Genomic DNA, 15,647 nt, shown 5'->3' on the forward strand with positions numbered 1-15,647 from the left:
AAATTTATACTTTCCTATGTTCTCAATCAAATCGGGGCAAGATTTCTTATCTTATAATTTCGAGTTATAATTCCACCCGGGTTTAAAAACTTTAGTTCATTTTGTCATATTAAAAACTGAAATGATGTGTAAAATAGCACACTTTTTTAAATTAATTTCTTCAACTAGTTTCTTAATTATTCAAATATTTGGCAAAATTGCAATGCTTATTTGCTTATAAATGGTTTGTATGCATTTTCATGCACTTTTCCGAATTTTTGCTGGGTATTGGAAACGTTTAAAACCATTTTTGTGCACTCATTTTGCGCAGGTATTTTATAACAGGAGAAAAACTTTCGTAGCATTTTTTAAAAATTATTTGTGCATACGACTTGTTTGTGGATCCAAATTTTGTCCACGTGTCGAAAGTGAGGATGGAAAAAGGAGTGATTTGATTGTGCTTCTGGCTTTCTTGTTTGTCTGTTGGCCTCGTGTGTCCTGTGGCCTTTCTAATTAACTGGGTGGAGCAGGACCCTTTTGTCTTGAGGAGAAGAAGTCGACGACTAATAAAAGTGGAAAACTTTCACGATTTGAACGGAAAGAGAGAGAAAAAAACTTTTCATTTTTAAATGAGGAGATTAAGAAAGAAGAAAACTCGTGAAATTTGGGAGCATTAATTTCCTCGTAAAAAAAGAAAAGTCGGGCAAGCGAGAAAACAAACTTTTGAAGTGAGGTGATCATCACAGGGCGGATAGGTATTTAGAAAAAAAAACGACTGGAATTTGTATTTAGGGGTTGGGGATTAGTATTTAGGGGAAAAAATATTTGCGAAATAGGTACAAAAAAATAAGTATTTTGGTAAAATTTGAATTTTTGAATACAATTTTCTAAATTTATTTTAGTTGAATTTCTTTGAGCATAAAAAAATTCGTCTCTCATATCGTTAAAAGACTTACAAAATACATACGTAATTTTGAAAAAGTATCCAAAAGACTGCGTATTTCGGGCGGATATGTATTTACAAAAAATGGATGAAATTTCTATTTAAAGTCAAGGAAAAAATCGCACAAATATTTGCGAAGTATGTACGAAAAATTAGTATTTTGGGAAAATTTGTATGTTTGAACATGTAGATTTTTTGTGGTCGAATTTCTCTGAGCAAAAAAATTTGGGCTCCAAATTATCGAAATATTTACAAAATATATCCGTACTTTTGGAAAAAAATATAAAAGATTTCCGTATTTTTTAAATAATAGGGGAAATATTTATATTTTTGAAAGCGTAGAAATGTGTAAAAAAAGATTATAAAATTTTTGTGATTTATAAAAGTTAAGGACAAATTTTGACAAAGTTTTACTGTCGGTCGTCATTAAATGAAAAAGTTGAAGGCAAATACATATCCGCGCTTTGGAGAAGATGATGAAAATCACAATAGCGTCGTCGACGATGACGACGCCTCCTTTGTTTTCTTGGGAGAAGTTTGAGTTTTCATTAAATTTTGATTATCCAACTTTTCCGCGTTGTTGTCTCTTGAAAAATTCCGAGAAGATGGGAATTCCATTAATTAAGCCGTTTAATTTGCCAGAGTAGGTTTGGCACACATTTTCTGGAATATTTGTTTAAAAATATGGTGTGTGATAGGTGTAAAAGTTGGTTTATACTGGGGAACTTGCGCCATTGTTGTAACTTAATTATCTATGGCGCAAGTTAATGAGGAGAGTTTTGTTTCTGAATAGTACACAATATAAAGTCATGATCTGTCAAATTGTGGGGAATCAGGGGTCAAAAATTTTGCTGGGTTTTAGGAAATTCGCAGTGTAACCCATTCTAATTTTCGACTTTTTCTGGATATCACGCCATGTAAAGTTGTAATCTGTTGGTGTATTAAATTGTGATGAATTCATCAGGAATAGAAATTTTGTTACAAATTTTGAAATTTTTTCAGAAACCCATTTCACGTAGATTTCTAGTTTTTTCTGAATACCATACAATATAAAGTCGTAATCTGTTGGTGTGTTAAATTGTGGGGAATCAGGGGTCAGAATTTTGTTCGGTTTTTAGGAAATTATCAATGTAACCCACTCTAATTTTTGACTTTTTCTGGATATCACGCCATGTAAAGTCGTAATCTGTTGGTGTGTTAAATTGTGGAGAATCCGGGGTCAAAATTTTGTTTCATTTTTCTTGAATCCGAGGGGGTTTAAGTTTTTGAAATTTTTTGAAACTTTGACAACTCGATTTTGTAAGCATTGTGCATTAAAGGGTAGTAAAATGGGGTAAACACTTAATTCGAGTGGTGCAGGGACGAAATGAGTTTTTGTTGGTGGAGTGCATAATTTTTTTAAATTTTCAAGTGCACTTACTTACTTCCCTTTTTGTCAGTACTCCTGTTAAGACGGAGTTGGCATCCTTGACCCAATTTGAGCCATTTGAGGCACCTAAATGCCACATATTTACTCGTTCGTCTGGCCAGAAATAAATATAAGTATGTTCCCCCAGATGAAGAGAGAAAGTCCTTTCTGGTGGAGGAAAACTTGTCACTGACGGAGTTACAGATTTTGATTAATTTATAAAGATTTGTAGTAGTAAAAGTGGAGGACGGTTTCATTTCATGGTTTGAAATTCCTACCCATCTTGTTTTTCCGCATTCAGAGCTTTTTTCGAGTATTTTGGGAAATTTGTTGCGTATATTTTGGAGAATTTTTGAAAAAGGGGAGGGAAATGTGTGATTCTGTGTGTGACAAGGTCTCCTCCTTTTAGTTGAGGGTCCTTGTTTGGATCACTTTCTCCATTTCACATTAGTAACGAGTAGAGAACTAAGAGAAGCCTACTTATTGCGAGCCATTCGTCCGTCCGTCCGTCCGTCCTCAACATGAGAACTTTCGAAAGAATACAATTTTTTTTAGCTCTGTTTTCGAATATAGACGTAGTTTTTGGCAGGTATTTCAGAAATCGCCATTCGTATCTGAGGTCGAAATTCGTAAAACGTCAAAATTTTAACTATTTTAGGAGGGATTTAAAAAATCGCCATTATCTCGAAATGAATCAACTTTAGTGAGGTTGAAATTTCTAAAATGTTAAAGTTTTAACCATTTTAGATGCAGTTTTAGGGCAGGGATTTCAAAAAGCAACATCATTTCGACCTTGTAAACGATGTCAAAGGTCATATGTAAAATGTCTAAACTTGTTAAATGTCAAATTTTCCTGGAAAATGCATCCGCTACTTTGTTACATGTGTTTTAGTAGTTTATTGGGGAGGTTTTGGAGGAGACGCTTTGATCTCGGTGAGCCACTGAAGCGAGGGAAATTACATATTACCGTTTTATTCCTGTCCTCGCTCGCTTTGTTCTCCTCAAAATCCATCCCGTCCACTTGACTGTGTCCCTTCCTTCTTAATGTTCCCTGTACATACACCACTCTCCTCAGAAATTGGATTCCCCACTTTTTTCTGTTCAAAAAATAATAGCAACTCTCGAGGAGAACTTGTTTTATTAAATCTGGACGAATTCCGGGCTCCCAGAGTTGTGCGGGACGGACATGTCGAGGAGAGAGGGTATTTTTTTGCGAATGGTTTGGTTCGAATTTGAATTTTGTGCGAATTTCGGAGGATAATTTGGAAATAGGTTGCGAAATAAAAACATGGCAATGATATGGTGGGTAGATTTAGGGGATTCACGTCAATTTCGGATGCGATTTGGAAATAGTTTGTGAAATGGAATTAGTTATTGGGGACAAAGTCTGCACTTTTTTTGCAAGGAAAAGATTTAAAAAAATGTGGAACATTTCGGTTATGTGAAATTTTTACGGAATAATTTTCCCGAATTTAAAACATCAATTACTTATTTACGGGGTAAATTTGCAGAGGAAAGTATCGAGTTTCAATGTATGCGTGATTTTTATAAAATTTGAGAAATTATGTTACTCTACGTAAATAATTTTCAGAAATTGCGAAATTTTTTGTGAGTATATCCAATTTTTCATGTTTTGATGGCAATTGTAAAAAATCCCTCCTTTTCAAGCAAGAATGTTAGCAGAATTATCGCAAAAGTTTATGCAAAAACTGTGTCGCATTTCATTCCCGTTGACCAATTTTGGCAAAACGTTGTGCAAAAATTTGTCCCTGTGCAAAAAAAGAATGTATCTCATTTTATTGCCCATTGCACAACTCTTTTTCGTACGTATTTTGGACTCCATTAAAATAATTTGATTTGAGAGAGGAGAATAAACAGTGGATTTGTGTTTAATATTTACTCTCCATTTTTCTGTTTGCATTGATAATTCCCGTTTTTTGCAGGCACGTTAACCTCCATCACGAACTTTGCGTGGAGCGTGTCGCGGAACATTGACCGCTTGACGTTGGACGAGGAGGAGCAGTTCTTGTCGGAAACGAACCGTCGCGTGGCGCTCGCCGGATGGGCGGACGGACTCATCCAAGGCCTCACCGGATTCGGGATTAGACTCTTAGGTGAGAAAATTCATGAAAATTCATGAAAATTTGAATGGTTGGAGACTTGTTGCACGTGAGATGGTAAAAATCATGAAAAATCTTGGGGGAAAAATCATGAAAAATCATTACAAGCGTCATGAAAATCATGAAAGTTGTCGTGGGGAAAAAATCATGAAGAGAATCATGAAAAACTATGGAAAAAAATCATGCAACATCATGAAAAGCGTCATGAAAACTAATTAGGAAAAATATCATAAGAAATCATGAAATAAGCGTCATGAAAAATCCTGAGAAAAATATCCTGAGAAATCATACAAGAGAATCATGAAAACTCTTGAAAAATGTGATAAATTCGAGTGAGTGGAGATTTGTTGCACGTGAGACGATAACAATGGGCATACTCACGACAACACCTTACTCAACATGCAGATTTGCAACTCATTTTGCCAATAGTTGGTTGCAAAAAATTTGAGGGGATTGGCAAAGTATGATTTCGCAAAGGTGTAGAAATAAGCTTGTTATGTATTTAGAAATGGTTTTCATGAATTATCTCTAATTTTTATTGGAAGTTTGCGAAATATGTAAAAACATGGAGAGTAGTAATTCGTGGATAAATTTTCCAACAAAAATATCAGTAAAGGTTTTTAGAAATGAGGGAAATTTCGCAAATTACGCTGTTACGTAAAAGTTGTGGTGAGTAGGCCCATTATTGCGAGATGAGGAAGACGGTGGGTTGAGAGAGTGAAGGATTTTTTGTGTGAGAGGAATGAATTCGGGTGAGCAGACTTGTTGCACAGGGTGGGGAAAGTAGACGACTCTTTTTTTGTCTAGCAGAGGTTGTGAAAGACGTGATGGGGACAATACGATTTGAGACGATTAATGGGAAAATGCTCTATTTTTCGGGGGAAATGTTCAGAACTGGGTAAAATACTAGGTCATTCTTCCCAGGGTTTGCATTTCTAGGGGTGTGACACCCACAAAAAGACGAAAATCTACGTGGAAAATACAACGAAGTTGCAGGTTTTCCGAAGAATTTTACTTTTTATTAATGGAAAAATTAATTGTTTTCACGATTTTTGAAGAAATGAAGTATTTTTGCAGGGATAAAAAGTAAATTTCTTCGGAATTTTCTTGTGACTGTTGCATTCTGTGGGATTTTTGGTAGTTGTAATACGCGAAAGAGAGCAAAAATATGTTTTGAAGAGTGGTGCTAGGAATCGAACCCCGCGTCTCCCGTTTCCCGGACGGACACCTTTACCACTAGGCTAACCGCCCTTCTTCACATCTATCACTCTCTTTTACAACTACCAAATTCCACGTATTCTCTCCTACAGTTGCCTGGAAATAGTTTAGAGTGGTCCCCACTCTATAAGGGGATATATGGGAGAGAATATACTTGCACCACCGACTGCTCAGCTGAGGCAACGCATGCTGATCTAGCGGTGGTGGACAGAAAGGGGATGGCGTCTCATGCCCTGCGCGAGGAGCTCACTGCATGGACGGAAATTGGGGTTTGGGGATTTTTGGGGGTTGGGCTTCCGTTTAACTTTGAGAGGGATCGAGATCGAACAGCTGTTCCACCACATGTGGGATTTTTGGTAGTTGTAATACGCGAAAGAGAGCAAAAATATGTTTTGAAGAGTGGTGCGAGGAATCGAACCCCGCGTCTCCCGTTTCCCGGACGGACACCTTTACCACTAGGCTAACCGCCCTTCTTCACATCTATCACTCTCTTTTACAACTACCAAATTCCACGTATTCTCTCCTACAATTCTTAACGTAGATTTGTGACTTTCTGTGGGGGGTGTAACAGCCTCGGAAATGGAAACCCTGGGAAGGTTAACGGGACACAAAGTAGTGTAGTTATTTAGACCCCGGATTTTTCCCAGCTCTGGAAATTGTCCCACATGAACTCGGCGCGTTGGTTGAGTAGGTGGTTTGTGTCTCGGAAAGAATAATATTGTTGGAGGGATTTTTTTTGTGGGTAAAAATAGCTCTGGCTGTATTTACATAGACGAAGAGAGACACCCACCACTCCAGGAAAGTGTTCCACCTTCAAATGTACGTATGTGTAAAGGAACGTGGTGGTGGAGAAAGAAAGAAAGCGGTGAAAGTGACGGAGATTTCTGCGTCGTAGTACATAGGTGACAAACTGGGCGATTCCACTTTTTGGCTAATTTTCGTTCCACATTTTCACCAAGATTAAAAGGCTTTGAAACTCACTTTTTTAAACGGGATTAGGCCAAACTTGAGGAAGATTTAGGCATAAATTTGTAAAAAAAGATGTTGGAGTGTTTAGGTATCCTGCGGAAAAATAGTGAGCATAGTCAGGAGGAGAATGTCTTATTTCGCATTTAGCAAGCTTGTCAAGCTCGAAAAATGTAGGGATTTGTAAAATATGACTTTAGAAATCTACTAAAAATACCTATTTTGACGTGGTTTTCATGGATTTCTGTAATTTCTCTCGGTGGTGATGGTGAGGATGAATTGGCGAAATAATTTGCCCATTTGCTGGGTAAATTTGCGAAAAAAATGATAGTTTTCCAGCCAAAATTTCGTAAAACTTGGCAAGTTATGTTTCTCAATTTGCGAGATATGAACAATTTTCAAAACGGATTTTCAGCTGGGATAAAAAAAATTACGAGAAATTAAAAATAGGGAAACCCGAATTCGCAGATTCACATTGAAAGTGTGACGTTTTTTTCCAGAGAAAAACCCTGGGAGAGATTGCAATTACGAAAATAACCCCAGAATAATTGTGCTCTTTTAAATTTAGTCCAAGGTCACCTTAAGGGACGTTGGATGGAAGGTCGCGTGTCGAATCCACTCTCACCTTATTGCACTCGAGGACATGAGCGAATAAATTAAGCATTTTCTTTGCATACTTAATTCCACTTTACACCATCCACTTCAAAGAGAGGAAGAAAAAAACGTCCCGATAAGCACATGGCGCAAATATAAAACGTCCCGATAAGCACACGTGGCGAAAATGTGTCGGACGTCCTGCAAAAGACGAGCTTGCTTCACAAAAAATCAATCAGGATGATTTGATAAAAATTTCTAATTCATTTGCCATTTTTCATAATAGATTTCTTCAAAAATGAATTTGCTATTTTTTTAATTGATGGTTTTGCAGTACCAATACCTAATTTTTTTCATTACCAAATGAAAAGTTGTATTTCTCTGAAAACTCGTGAAATTTGTGGCATTTTTGGAATTTGCATTTAAAGCGATTGAATTGTGGATGGGTGGAAAGTGAGGTTTAAAATGTATGACGGTGTTATATTCGACCTTAAACTTGTGCCGGCTTAAAAAAATTGAAAAATCCGTAATCCGGCCAAGGTTACTGTTTATCGGGTGAAACTCAATCTGTCGGATTAATCACGTTATATTTACCTCCATTTTTGCAAATGCGTGCAAGCAAATCTCTCTCCGTCGCATTTTCCACTCAGAAAAAAACTTTCTCTGTTGGCGACACCCATAATAAAACGATGGCGTGACATTTATAATACGATTTTGTTCTTCTTTTTCTGACAAGTTTCCCAATTTGAATTTTCCGTAATCTGCATATTTATTTACAAGGTTTTTAAAAGTTGAAATTGGATTTAAAATTGTGTTCCTATTTGTTCTTGTTTTGCAGGCGCGGTCGGTGGGTTAGCGCATCATCCGATACAGAACGTGATTTCAGGAGAGACGTCGCCACCGATGGCCGTGTTGCAGGGCGTGTCTCGCGGCGTGGTGGGCATGGTCACGCGCCCCATCGGAGGCATCGTGGAGCTAGTCGCGATGACGGGACAAGGCGTGCTCAGAAGTGCGGGATGGACACCGCAGTTTAAGGTGAGCTAATTTTTAAAAAAAGTCAATGTGAAAATGGGAGAGGGAAAAATTTGCATATTTTTTTTGTGGAGAAAAGTGTGCTGATTTTTGGCAAGTAGATTTTCAAATGGGTGTATTTTGTTCGGCATAATTCTACAAAGAAGTTTCTTTTGTGGTGGCGGCGACCACGTGGTGGCCAAATCGTGGAGAAGTTTTTGACACGTGTTATTTTTTTTAGGAAATATCTATAAGATTTTTCTGGGGAAGAAATCCACCTAAAAAATTTGGTTATTTGAAAAATGAAATTAACTCGGGAGCGTTCAAATGTCAAAGTTTCCTAAAATTCTAATTTTGTAAAATTGAACGGACAAAAGTGTCGAGTTAATTTATTTTTGAAATAATCCAAATCCGTGTTTTCCACAAAAAATCCACTATATTCTGCAAAGGGGAAAAGCACATGTTGTATAAAAGGCTTATCTAAAATTTGGGCACATGTCGCGCCGCCACGTGGGTATTATCGGTTTCTAGTAAATCTTATCTTGATGATTTGCATATCTTTATATAGCACAATTTCGAAGGGTGTGTACTTTACTATTCGTGGTATCAAAATCGTGGCGAAAACTTGAATTTGTGCATGAAAATGAGAAGAATTCCGTGCTTTTGGGTCTAAATTGAAAGGGTGGGGATATTGGGGGTGTCCTAAATACTGTGGAATGGAATCTGTATATAGACCACTCTCGTCATGATTAGACTGATCTCACATTTTCGCAATTTCCTTAATGCACACCTCTCTTTTTTCAGAGAGAGACGCGTCTCTGAATTTGTGTCGGGGGACGCACTATGCTTTTTGATGGGTGTGCACATAATCTCATAATTGATCTTCACACTCGTCTCTCTCTCTCTCCTCCAGGTCGGTGGGTTCTTTTTACTGAGAAAGAATCTCGCCCCACTTGTTGCTCGAGAGTGAGTGAGATTTTGCAAAAAAAAAGTGGGTTCGATTCGAGAAAGGCGTACGGAGTACGCTTTTCCATAATATTCGAGAGGTTGAGTGTATAGGTCTATTTTTTTACTCAAGTTCTGATTGTAGAGAGCAAAATGCGGCGAGACATTCAGATTGGTTGAATCTAGAAGATTTGTATTTAGTCCAGTATCATTCTTTCTTACAGATGATTGTAGAAATATGTCAATTTTTCAAAATCCCCGAATTTTTTATATAACCAAAAATAGCGAAACTACAGTAGGTGAATGTAGCAGAATAAAAATGACCAGACACCATTCGCAATTTTTACCCTGATTCTGATTGTGGACCTCAAATGCGGCAGGATGTTCAAATTTCTTTAGAATCTAAATCTCGACCGCGTCCCAATTCATTTGGGTTTCGCTACTTGGTTGCGTCTGTTCATGTCTGTCTGTCTGATCTACACATGTATGGATGCAATCTGTGGAAAAAGTAGAAACTAAATACTCTTATGTACGTGTGTGTTTGCCTTTTCGGGAGTGGGCAGAGTGGTGAAAGTGATGCGATGATGGTGGTCTCGATATCAATGTGCTTGAGGTCTCTTCCCCCCCCGTCTGATCATCCGTCCCCCCTTGATCCGTCCGTCTGGGAGGTTTTCTTTGATGGCTGGGAATGAATCAGGGTGGAAGAGAGAGGGTGCAGCGGAGCGGGATGGCGGTGGTGGGGGCTTAGTCGGGATTGGAGGACGAGCGGATTTATTATTTCCACCAGACCACGCTTTCTCCTGTTTACTCTTATATTTACCTCACCCAGCCAGCTAGCCGTCCCGACCAACATGGGGAAAGCGGAAAAGACCACGTTAACGTAGGCAGGATGACAAATCGCTGTAAAAATCCGTACATTTTTAATCATTTATCGCATCTGGGAACTTATTTTAAAATTCTGGACGACAAATTTGTAGGAAGTGAGTTGGTTGATTGAGTTTTTTGATCCGGTTTCGATGAGGTCCGGTTATTCTGAAGGCTTCTTAAACTTTAGATCTTCTCCGATAATAAGGGTCAAAATTGTACGTTTTAAAAAATGGCAATGGCTCGTTCTATGAGCTTTAATGTATGTACGACTCGATGAGTAATCATCATAATCAGGACATTTTTAGTAATTTCTCGCTTCTAGGAACCTATTTTAAAATTCTGTATGCACTTTAGTCAGTGGAGTATCTTGCGCCCTGCATTTCTTGCATGTCAAAATATTTACCTGGAAAAAACCACTTTCTTCCCATTATTTCTTACACGTGGTTAAGTACTCGCACGCGAAACACGGATTGCGTAACCATACCTGTTCAATAACTTAGCTTTCATTCAAAGTTCAGTCATCCCTATTTCTGACTGAAGATTTTCATTCACCTTCAATCATTTTCTTTCAAATTCATTTCATTTCACTTCATCTCTTACTTCGTCCCATGTATTAAGCATAGCGTGAAAAATGAAAGGGGTGAGAAATCCTTTCATTCACAGTCATTCATCTGAAATGACGAAATTTTTCAATCATTTTCACTCAAATCACAGGAAATTCATTTTCATTCAGTATCACTCACCATCATAATCACTCAAATGAATGAAAGTGAACAGGTGTGTGCGTAACACATTTTTTGGGGAAGGTTTCTTTTAAACAAATGGGAAAATTTACTTGGTTAAAGTTGCAAATGGCGTAATTTGTCGGGGACGTGGTGTTTGTCGGGTGGGGTTTTTCTCGGTGAGGGAGCACTTTGGGGAGATTAGTATAAATAGGAGGAGGACATGTTTACCCGGTTAGGCAGGCTGGTGGGTAAACATGTCCTCCACCTGCTCAGACGTTGCACAATCCACAAATAAATACTCCTCTAATTAAGAATGAATGTTAATTAAGTCCTTCTTGGAACGGATCGAAGGACACATGAAACACATGCCTACCTACATAATGTGTACATATGCACTTAATTAATTGCGAAATGGGGACAAAAATAGGAACGGCTTTGAAGCAGACAGTTGGCCTGATTTTCGGGGAGAAGCTTTTATGGAGAATTTTGGCACGATTTTCTGCACAAAAGCTACGTAGGTGTTTTATTATTAATTTTCAAAAGGTATGTTCCGCACTGTTTCTGACCAAAATTGTGATGAAATAACAAACTTCAAATACATTTAGGAGGCTGTGATTTTTTTCAGTTCTTAAGGTTAACGTCAACACTAGCAATAAATCGGCAAACTTTACCTCGACGGAAAAAATGCTAGATTTGCAAATTAAATATCGTAGTGTGATTTAATTTTTAATGCTGGATAGGCAATACGTGTCGCAGATTTATGGTTGAATGCTTAAAATGTACAATGAAAACTGCCCAACACGAAACACAAATTCAATTGGGTCAATAATTTTTAATTATGGCGAAACGAGGTCTCGGGCAAAAAGTCGCAAGGACGCTCAAAATCCGCTTCTTCCACAGAAAGGCTCCGGAAACTAGAGGAACCAATAATGAGAGATCCGCGATTGAAACTGTCCTATATAGCAGATGAGATGGGTGTTCCAAAACCAGCAATTTGTTCCATGTTAACTGAAGACTTAGGTATGAAAATGGTTTCCGTCCGTTGGGTACCAAAATTGCTTTCGGCATCTCATAAACAGGATCGAGTCAACTTTTGCAATGCAAATTTTAACCTATTAAATGAAAACTGGAACCTGCTCAATATTTTATTGGCTGCATATGGTACTTGGGTTTACTATTATGACCCGGTGACCAAATAATAATTCCCTCATTGGAAGCACGAGGGGTTGCCACCGCCCGTGAATTGAAAAGTGCAAAAATCTGACAAAAAAATTGATGATGACCATTTTCAAGGATACCAAAGGTCCCCTCCTTATAAAATTTATTGCTGGAAATACTGCAATAAATGGGGCCGTGTATGCAGGAACCCCGAAGGAGCTGCGTCCTCCGGTTGAAAAGAAACGTGGGGTCAAAATAAAGAGTTGGCCTTTTTTTAGACGACAACGCGCCACCTAATACCTGGCTTTTTGCGAGGGTTAGTGCAGACGAAAATCGCTTTACCTGCACAAACCACGCCCCGTGCAGTCCAGACTTGTCCCTTAGTGATTATTATTCGTTTCGAAACTTAAAGAAAAACATCAGGGGAAAACGGTTTTCGGATGATAATGAAATCAAGTCGTAAATTTTGGCATATTTTCGAGGTAAATTTTAATGAGTTATTGCTAGTGTTAATGTTAACCTACAGAACTGAAAAAAATCACAGCATCCTAAAAGTATTTGAAGTTTGTTATTTCATCAAAAGTTTGGTCAGAAACAGTGCGGAACATACCTTTTGAAAATTAATAATAAAACACCCACGTATATGCAAAAATGTAGAGCGATTTTCTGGAGAAATTTCGATTGGAGAAGTTCGGCCTTAGTTTTTTGCGAAATTTGGCCAATTTTTTTGCAGAAAAGCTCTATGCAGAGCGATTTTTGCTGAAATCTGTGTAGAATTATGTGCATAAAGTTCTGTAGAAATTTTCGGCAGGATTTTGCAAACAAAAATATATGAAAGAGTGTAAAATTTTGTTGTTTTTTGCAATTTTGCAGGCTAAAGGTGATCCGGTGGTGGAGGACGTTTGGAGCCGGGTGAATTCGCTGGTGAAGTACCAATTCGCCCTCGTCGACGCCCGCGCCACCACCACGACGGGGGACGACGACACGGAGCGGTTTCTTCTACTGGTGGATGCCTCGCAGGATAGCGGGGATGGGGGGACAGGGAACCGAGGGGGGTATAAAGCTGTCTCTCTCCTACTTTCCAATCTGGTCAGTTGGAAACACACAAAATTTTGACTTATTTTTTGAGGGGGACAAAAAGACGAGAATCTATGTACATCGAATGTCTGCGAAGGAATGAAAATGCGCATTTTGCGATGAAATTTACTTTTCCAATGTTTTTATGAAAAAATGTCGCGATTTCGCAAAAATGCAGTACTTTGAGAAGGATAAAAAGTTTAATTTGTTCCGTATTTTGGTATGCCTTCTAAATATGTAGATTCTCGTGTGTTTGTCAGCTCTGGGAGATCAAAATATTACCGTATTTTATGTGCATTTTTGGAGAATAATTTCGTAATTTTTCTTTGCAGAATTTGTACTTGATTGATGTGAACGAGGACATGTCGATATCTCACTTTCCCCTCTCGCTCCTCTCCTGCCAAGAAAACAACGAGGACGAGGACCGCACCCTCCTCCAGATCAAAACCGTCCCACTCAAACACACCGTAAGTCAACCCACCAACTAAAATGTATACGTTTTTGGAAAAAGAGGGACAAATTGTGCGATAAATTTTGTATTTTTTTCTTCTTGAGGAAAACACGTGTCTTGTAAAATCCTTGTTTTTTTTGGAGGAGGAATGAAAATCGGAGATTTATCAATTTTTTGTGGAAAATACAAAGATTATTATTTTTCTCTGAAGGAAAACACGTGTGTTCTTCCTTGGGAAGATGGAATGGGGGAAATTTGTCTACTTTCTATACGGATGTGTTTTATGCAAACATTTGTGTTAAAAAAACTAGTTAATTTTTAGCAAAAATGTATTTCCTTTTTTGAAAAATTTTAAACCAATTTTTCTTTATTTTTCCTCAGGACGAATCCAGCTTCGCGACGGAACGTCTCATCTCCTTCGTGACGTCGTCCTCCTCCGCTAAGAAGATCGTTCCTCTGGGGGAAGACGTCTTATCCACCCCGTCCCGACATGGCGCCCCATTCACACCGGTGGAATCCTCGACGACCACGCTCTTATCGCCGCCACAGCCGCCTCGCGACACTTTCGACCTGCTCGTCGTCCCCTCTTCCCCCGAACCGAGTGAAGAGCTCCCCTTCCTCGAAACACGGTCAGACGTGGCGTCCACCTCGACGCAAATGTACACCGCCTTCGGAGGAAGCAACTCGTCGACCAACCCGCTCATCAAGAATGCGAATCATGTCGTCATCCCGCCGCCGGGAATGGGAGCGGGCTCCATGCAAACGTTATTCATCTCCCCGCACGTGAAGGGGGGTGGAAGTGGGGGGGACAAGGATGAAAAAGTTATTGGATCCTTTCTCGTGTCGCCGCAAGATAAGCAAGAGTTTCGCAATGTGTTGGCATCCCTGAAAAGGAATTTGGACGAGGAGGAGCAGTTATTCAGGGTGGATGTGTAACGGAGGGAGCACGTGGATGGAAAAAAGCACGTGGAAAAAGCACGTGGAAATATTATGAAAAACAAATCGTCTAAAAAACACGTGGGGAAATATTATGAAAGAAAAATCAGCCAAATTCCAAGTCTGTTTATAAAATCGTCTAAAAACCACGTGGAAAATATTGTGAAAAAATAAGTCATGTAAAAAACCACGTGGGAAAATGTTATGAAAAACGAATCAGCCAAATTCCAAGTTTCTTTAATTCTGTGATAACTAATGTGAGATTTAAAAAATCTGCCGGTTTTTATTTCTCTCTCTGGTGGAAAAATTATGTAAAATCATGCAAATTTATATATACTGGTAAATATCTATGCAATTGTCATTTAACTCTGTGATAAATAAATATATAGTAGTATTATTACGAAATGGATTGTTAAATTGGGGTTTTATTTGTATGGTAAAATGCAAAATTAATTTTTATTTTTCCTGGCAAGGTTCAGAAACTTTGGGGAAGAATGCAAGTAAAAAGTCGTAGGTTTTCTGATTGAATATCTATTTTGAGTCAAAGTGTGCAAAAAATTATCCAAATTTGCATACACCGCTAATTAATTGTGACGTAACTCCGTAATAAATAAATAATGGAATCTGGTTTCCTTCCTTGAAGTCTTCCAGATAGGCAAGAAGAGAAGAAGAAACTTTGTAAAGGGGAACGTATTTTCATAAGTAAATAAATAAATAAATAAATCAAATAGTAGTTTTAGCCAGATATTTAGAGCGAAGAAAGAAAGTGTGTAAATGAAGGAAAGAAAAAAATCGTTCAAATTTAAAAATTATGGTGCTAAATAATTGTCGCTTAATTCACAAAAAAATCCCAAGTTTACTAATATGTCAAAATAATTGCAGTTAGATAGATAATTCCGTGATAAACAAACAATGCAAAAACGATGCAGAAACTGTATTCTTTTCTATGCAAATTTTTTTGTGGGTTACTTCCTCCCTTGAAATCTTGGAGGTGGAAGGTAGAATCTTATTTAGTAGAATGGGAAGGTAGAGGAAGAGAAGTGAGTGAGTAGAAAGACGTGGTTTGGTTTTGGAGAGGAGAAAGTGTGAGTAAGTGGTTTGCCTCGAGAGACTGCTTTCTCCAACGAGGACGGCGTCCTCCTGATGAGCCCCCTTCCTTCCTTGGTTGTACATATGCAGCAAGTTTTTTCATTAGGCTAAAAGCTTGGGTTTTGCTGCGGGAAGAGGAGATTTCTCGATGCAGATCATG

At 38.3% G+C, this 15,647-nt stretch overlaps 1 protein-coding gene across 1 annotated transcript in view; it reads left to right on the plus strand.

Annotated features, from left to right (window-relative positions):
* The window catches only part of LOC110860426 (vacuolar protein sorting-associated protein 13B), a 40,088-nt gene extending 25,285 nt beyond the window's left edge, over nucleotides 1-14,803 (plus strand). Inside the window, exons 37-41 of the mRNA XM_022109456.2 lie at nucleotides 4,274-4,444; nucleotides 8,067-8,263; nucleotides 12,808-13,023; nucleotides 13,344-13,478; nucleotides 13,844-14,803. Coding sequence (XP_021965148.2) covers nucleotides 4,274-4,444; nucleotides 8,067-8,263; nucleotides 12,808-13,023; nucleotides 13,344-13,478; nucleotides 13,844-14,398 — 1,274 coding nt within the window. The 3' untranslated portion in view covers nucleotides 14,399-14,803. The remainder of the gene's footprint in view (nucleotides 1-4,273; nucleotides 4,445-8,066; nucleotides 8,264-12,807; nucleotides 13,024-13,343; nucleotides 13,479-13,843) is intronic.
* Nucleotides 14,804-15,647: the final 844 nt, after the last annotated feature.

The sequence above is a fragment of the Folsomia candida genome, unplaced genomic scaffold, assembly GCF_002217175.1.
Source record: "Folsomia candida strain VU population unplaced genomic scaffold, ASM221717v1 Fcan01_Sc032, whole genome shotgun sequence".
Lineage (NCBI taxonomy): Eukaryota > Metazoa > Arthropoda > Collembola > Entomobryomorpha > Isotomidae > Folsomia > Folsomia candida.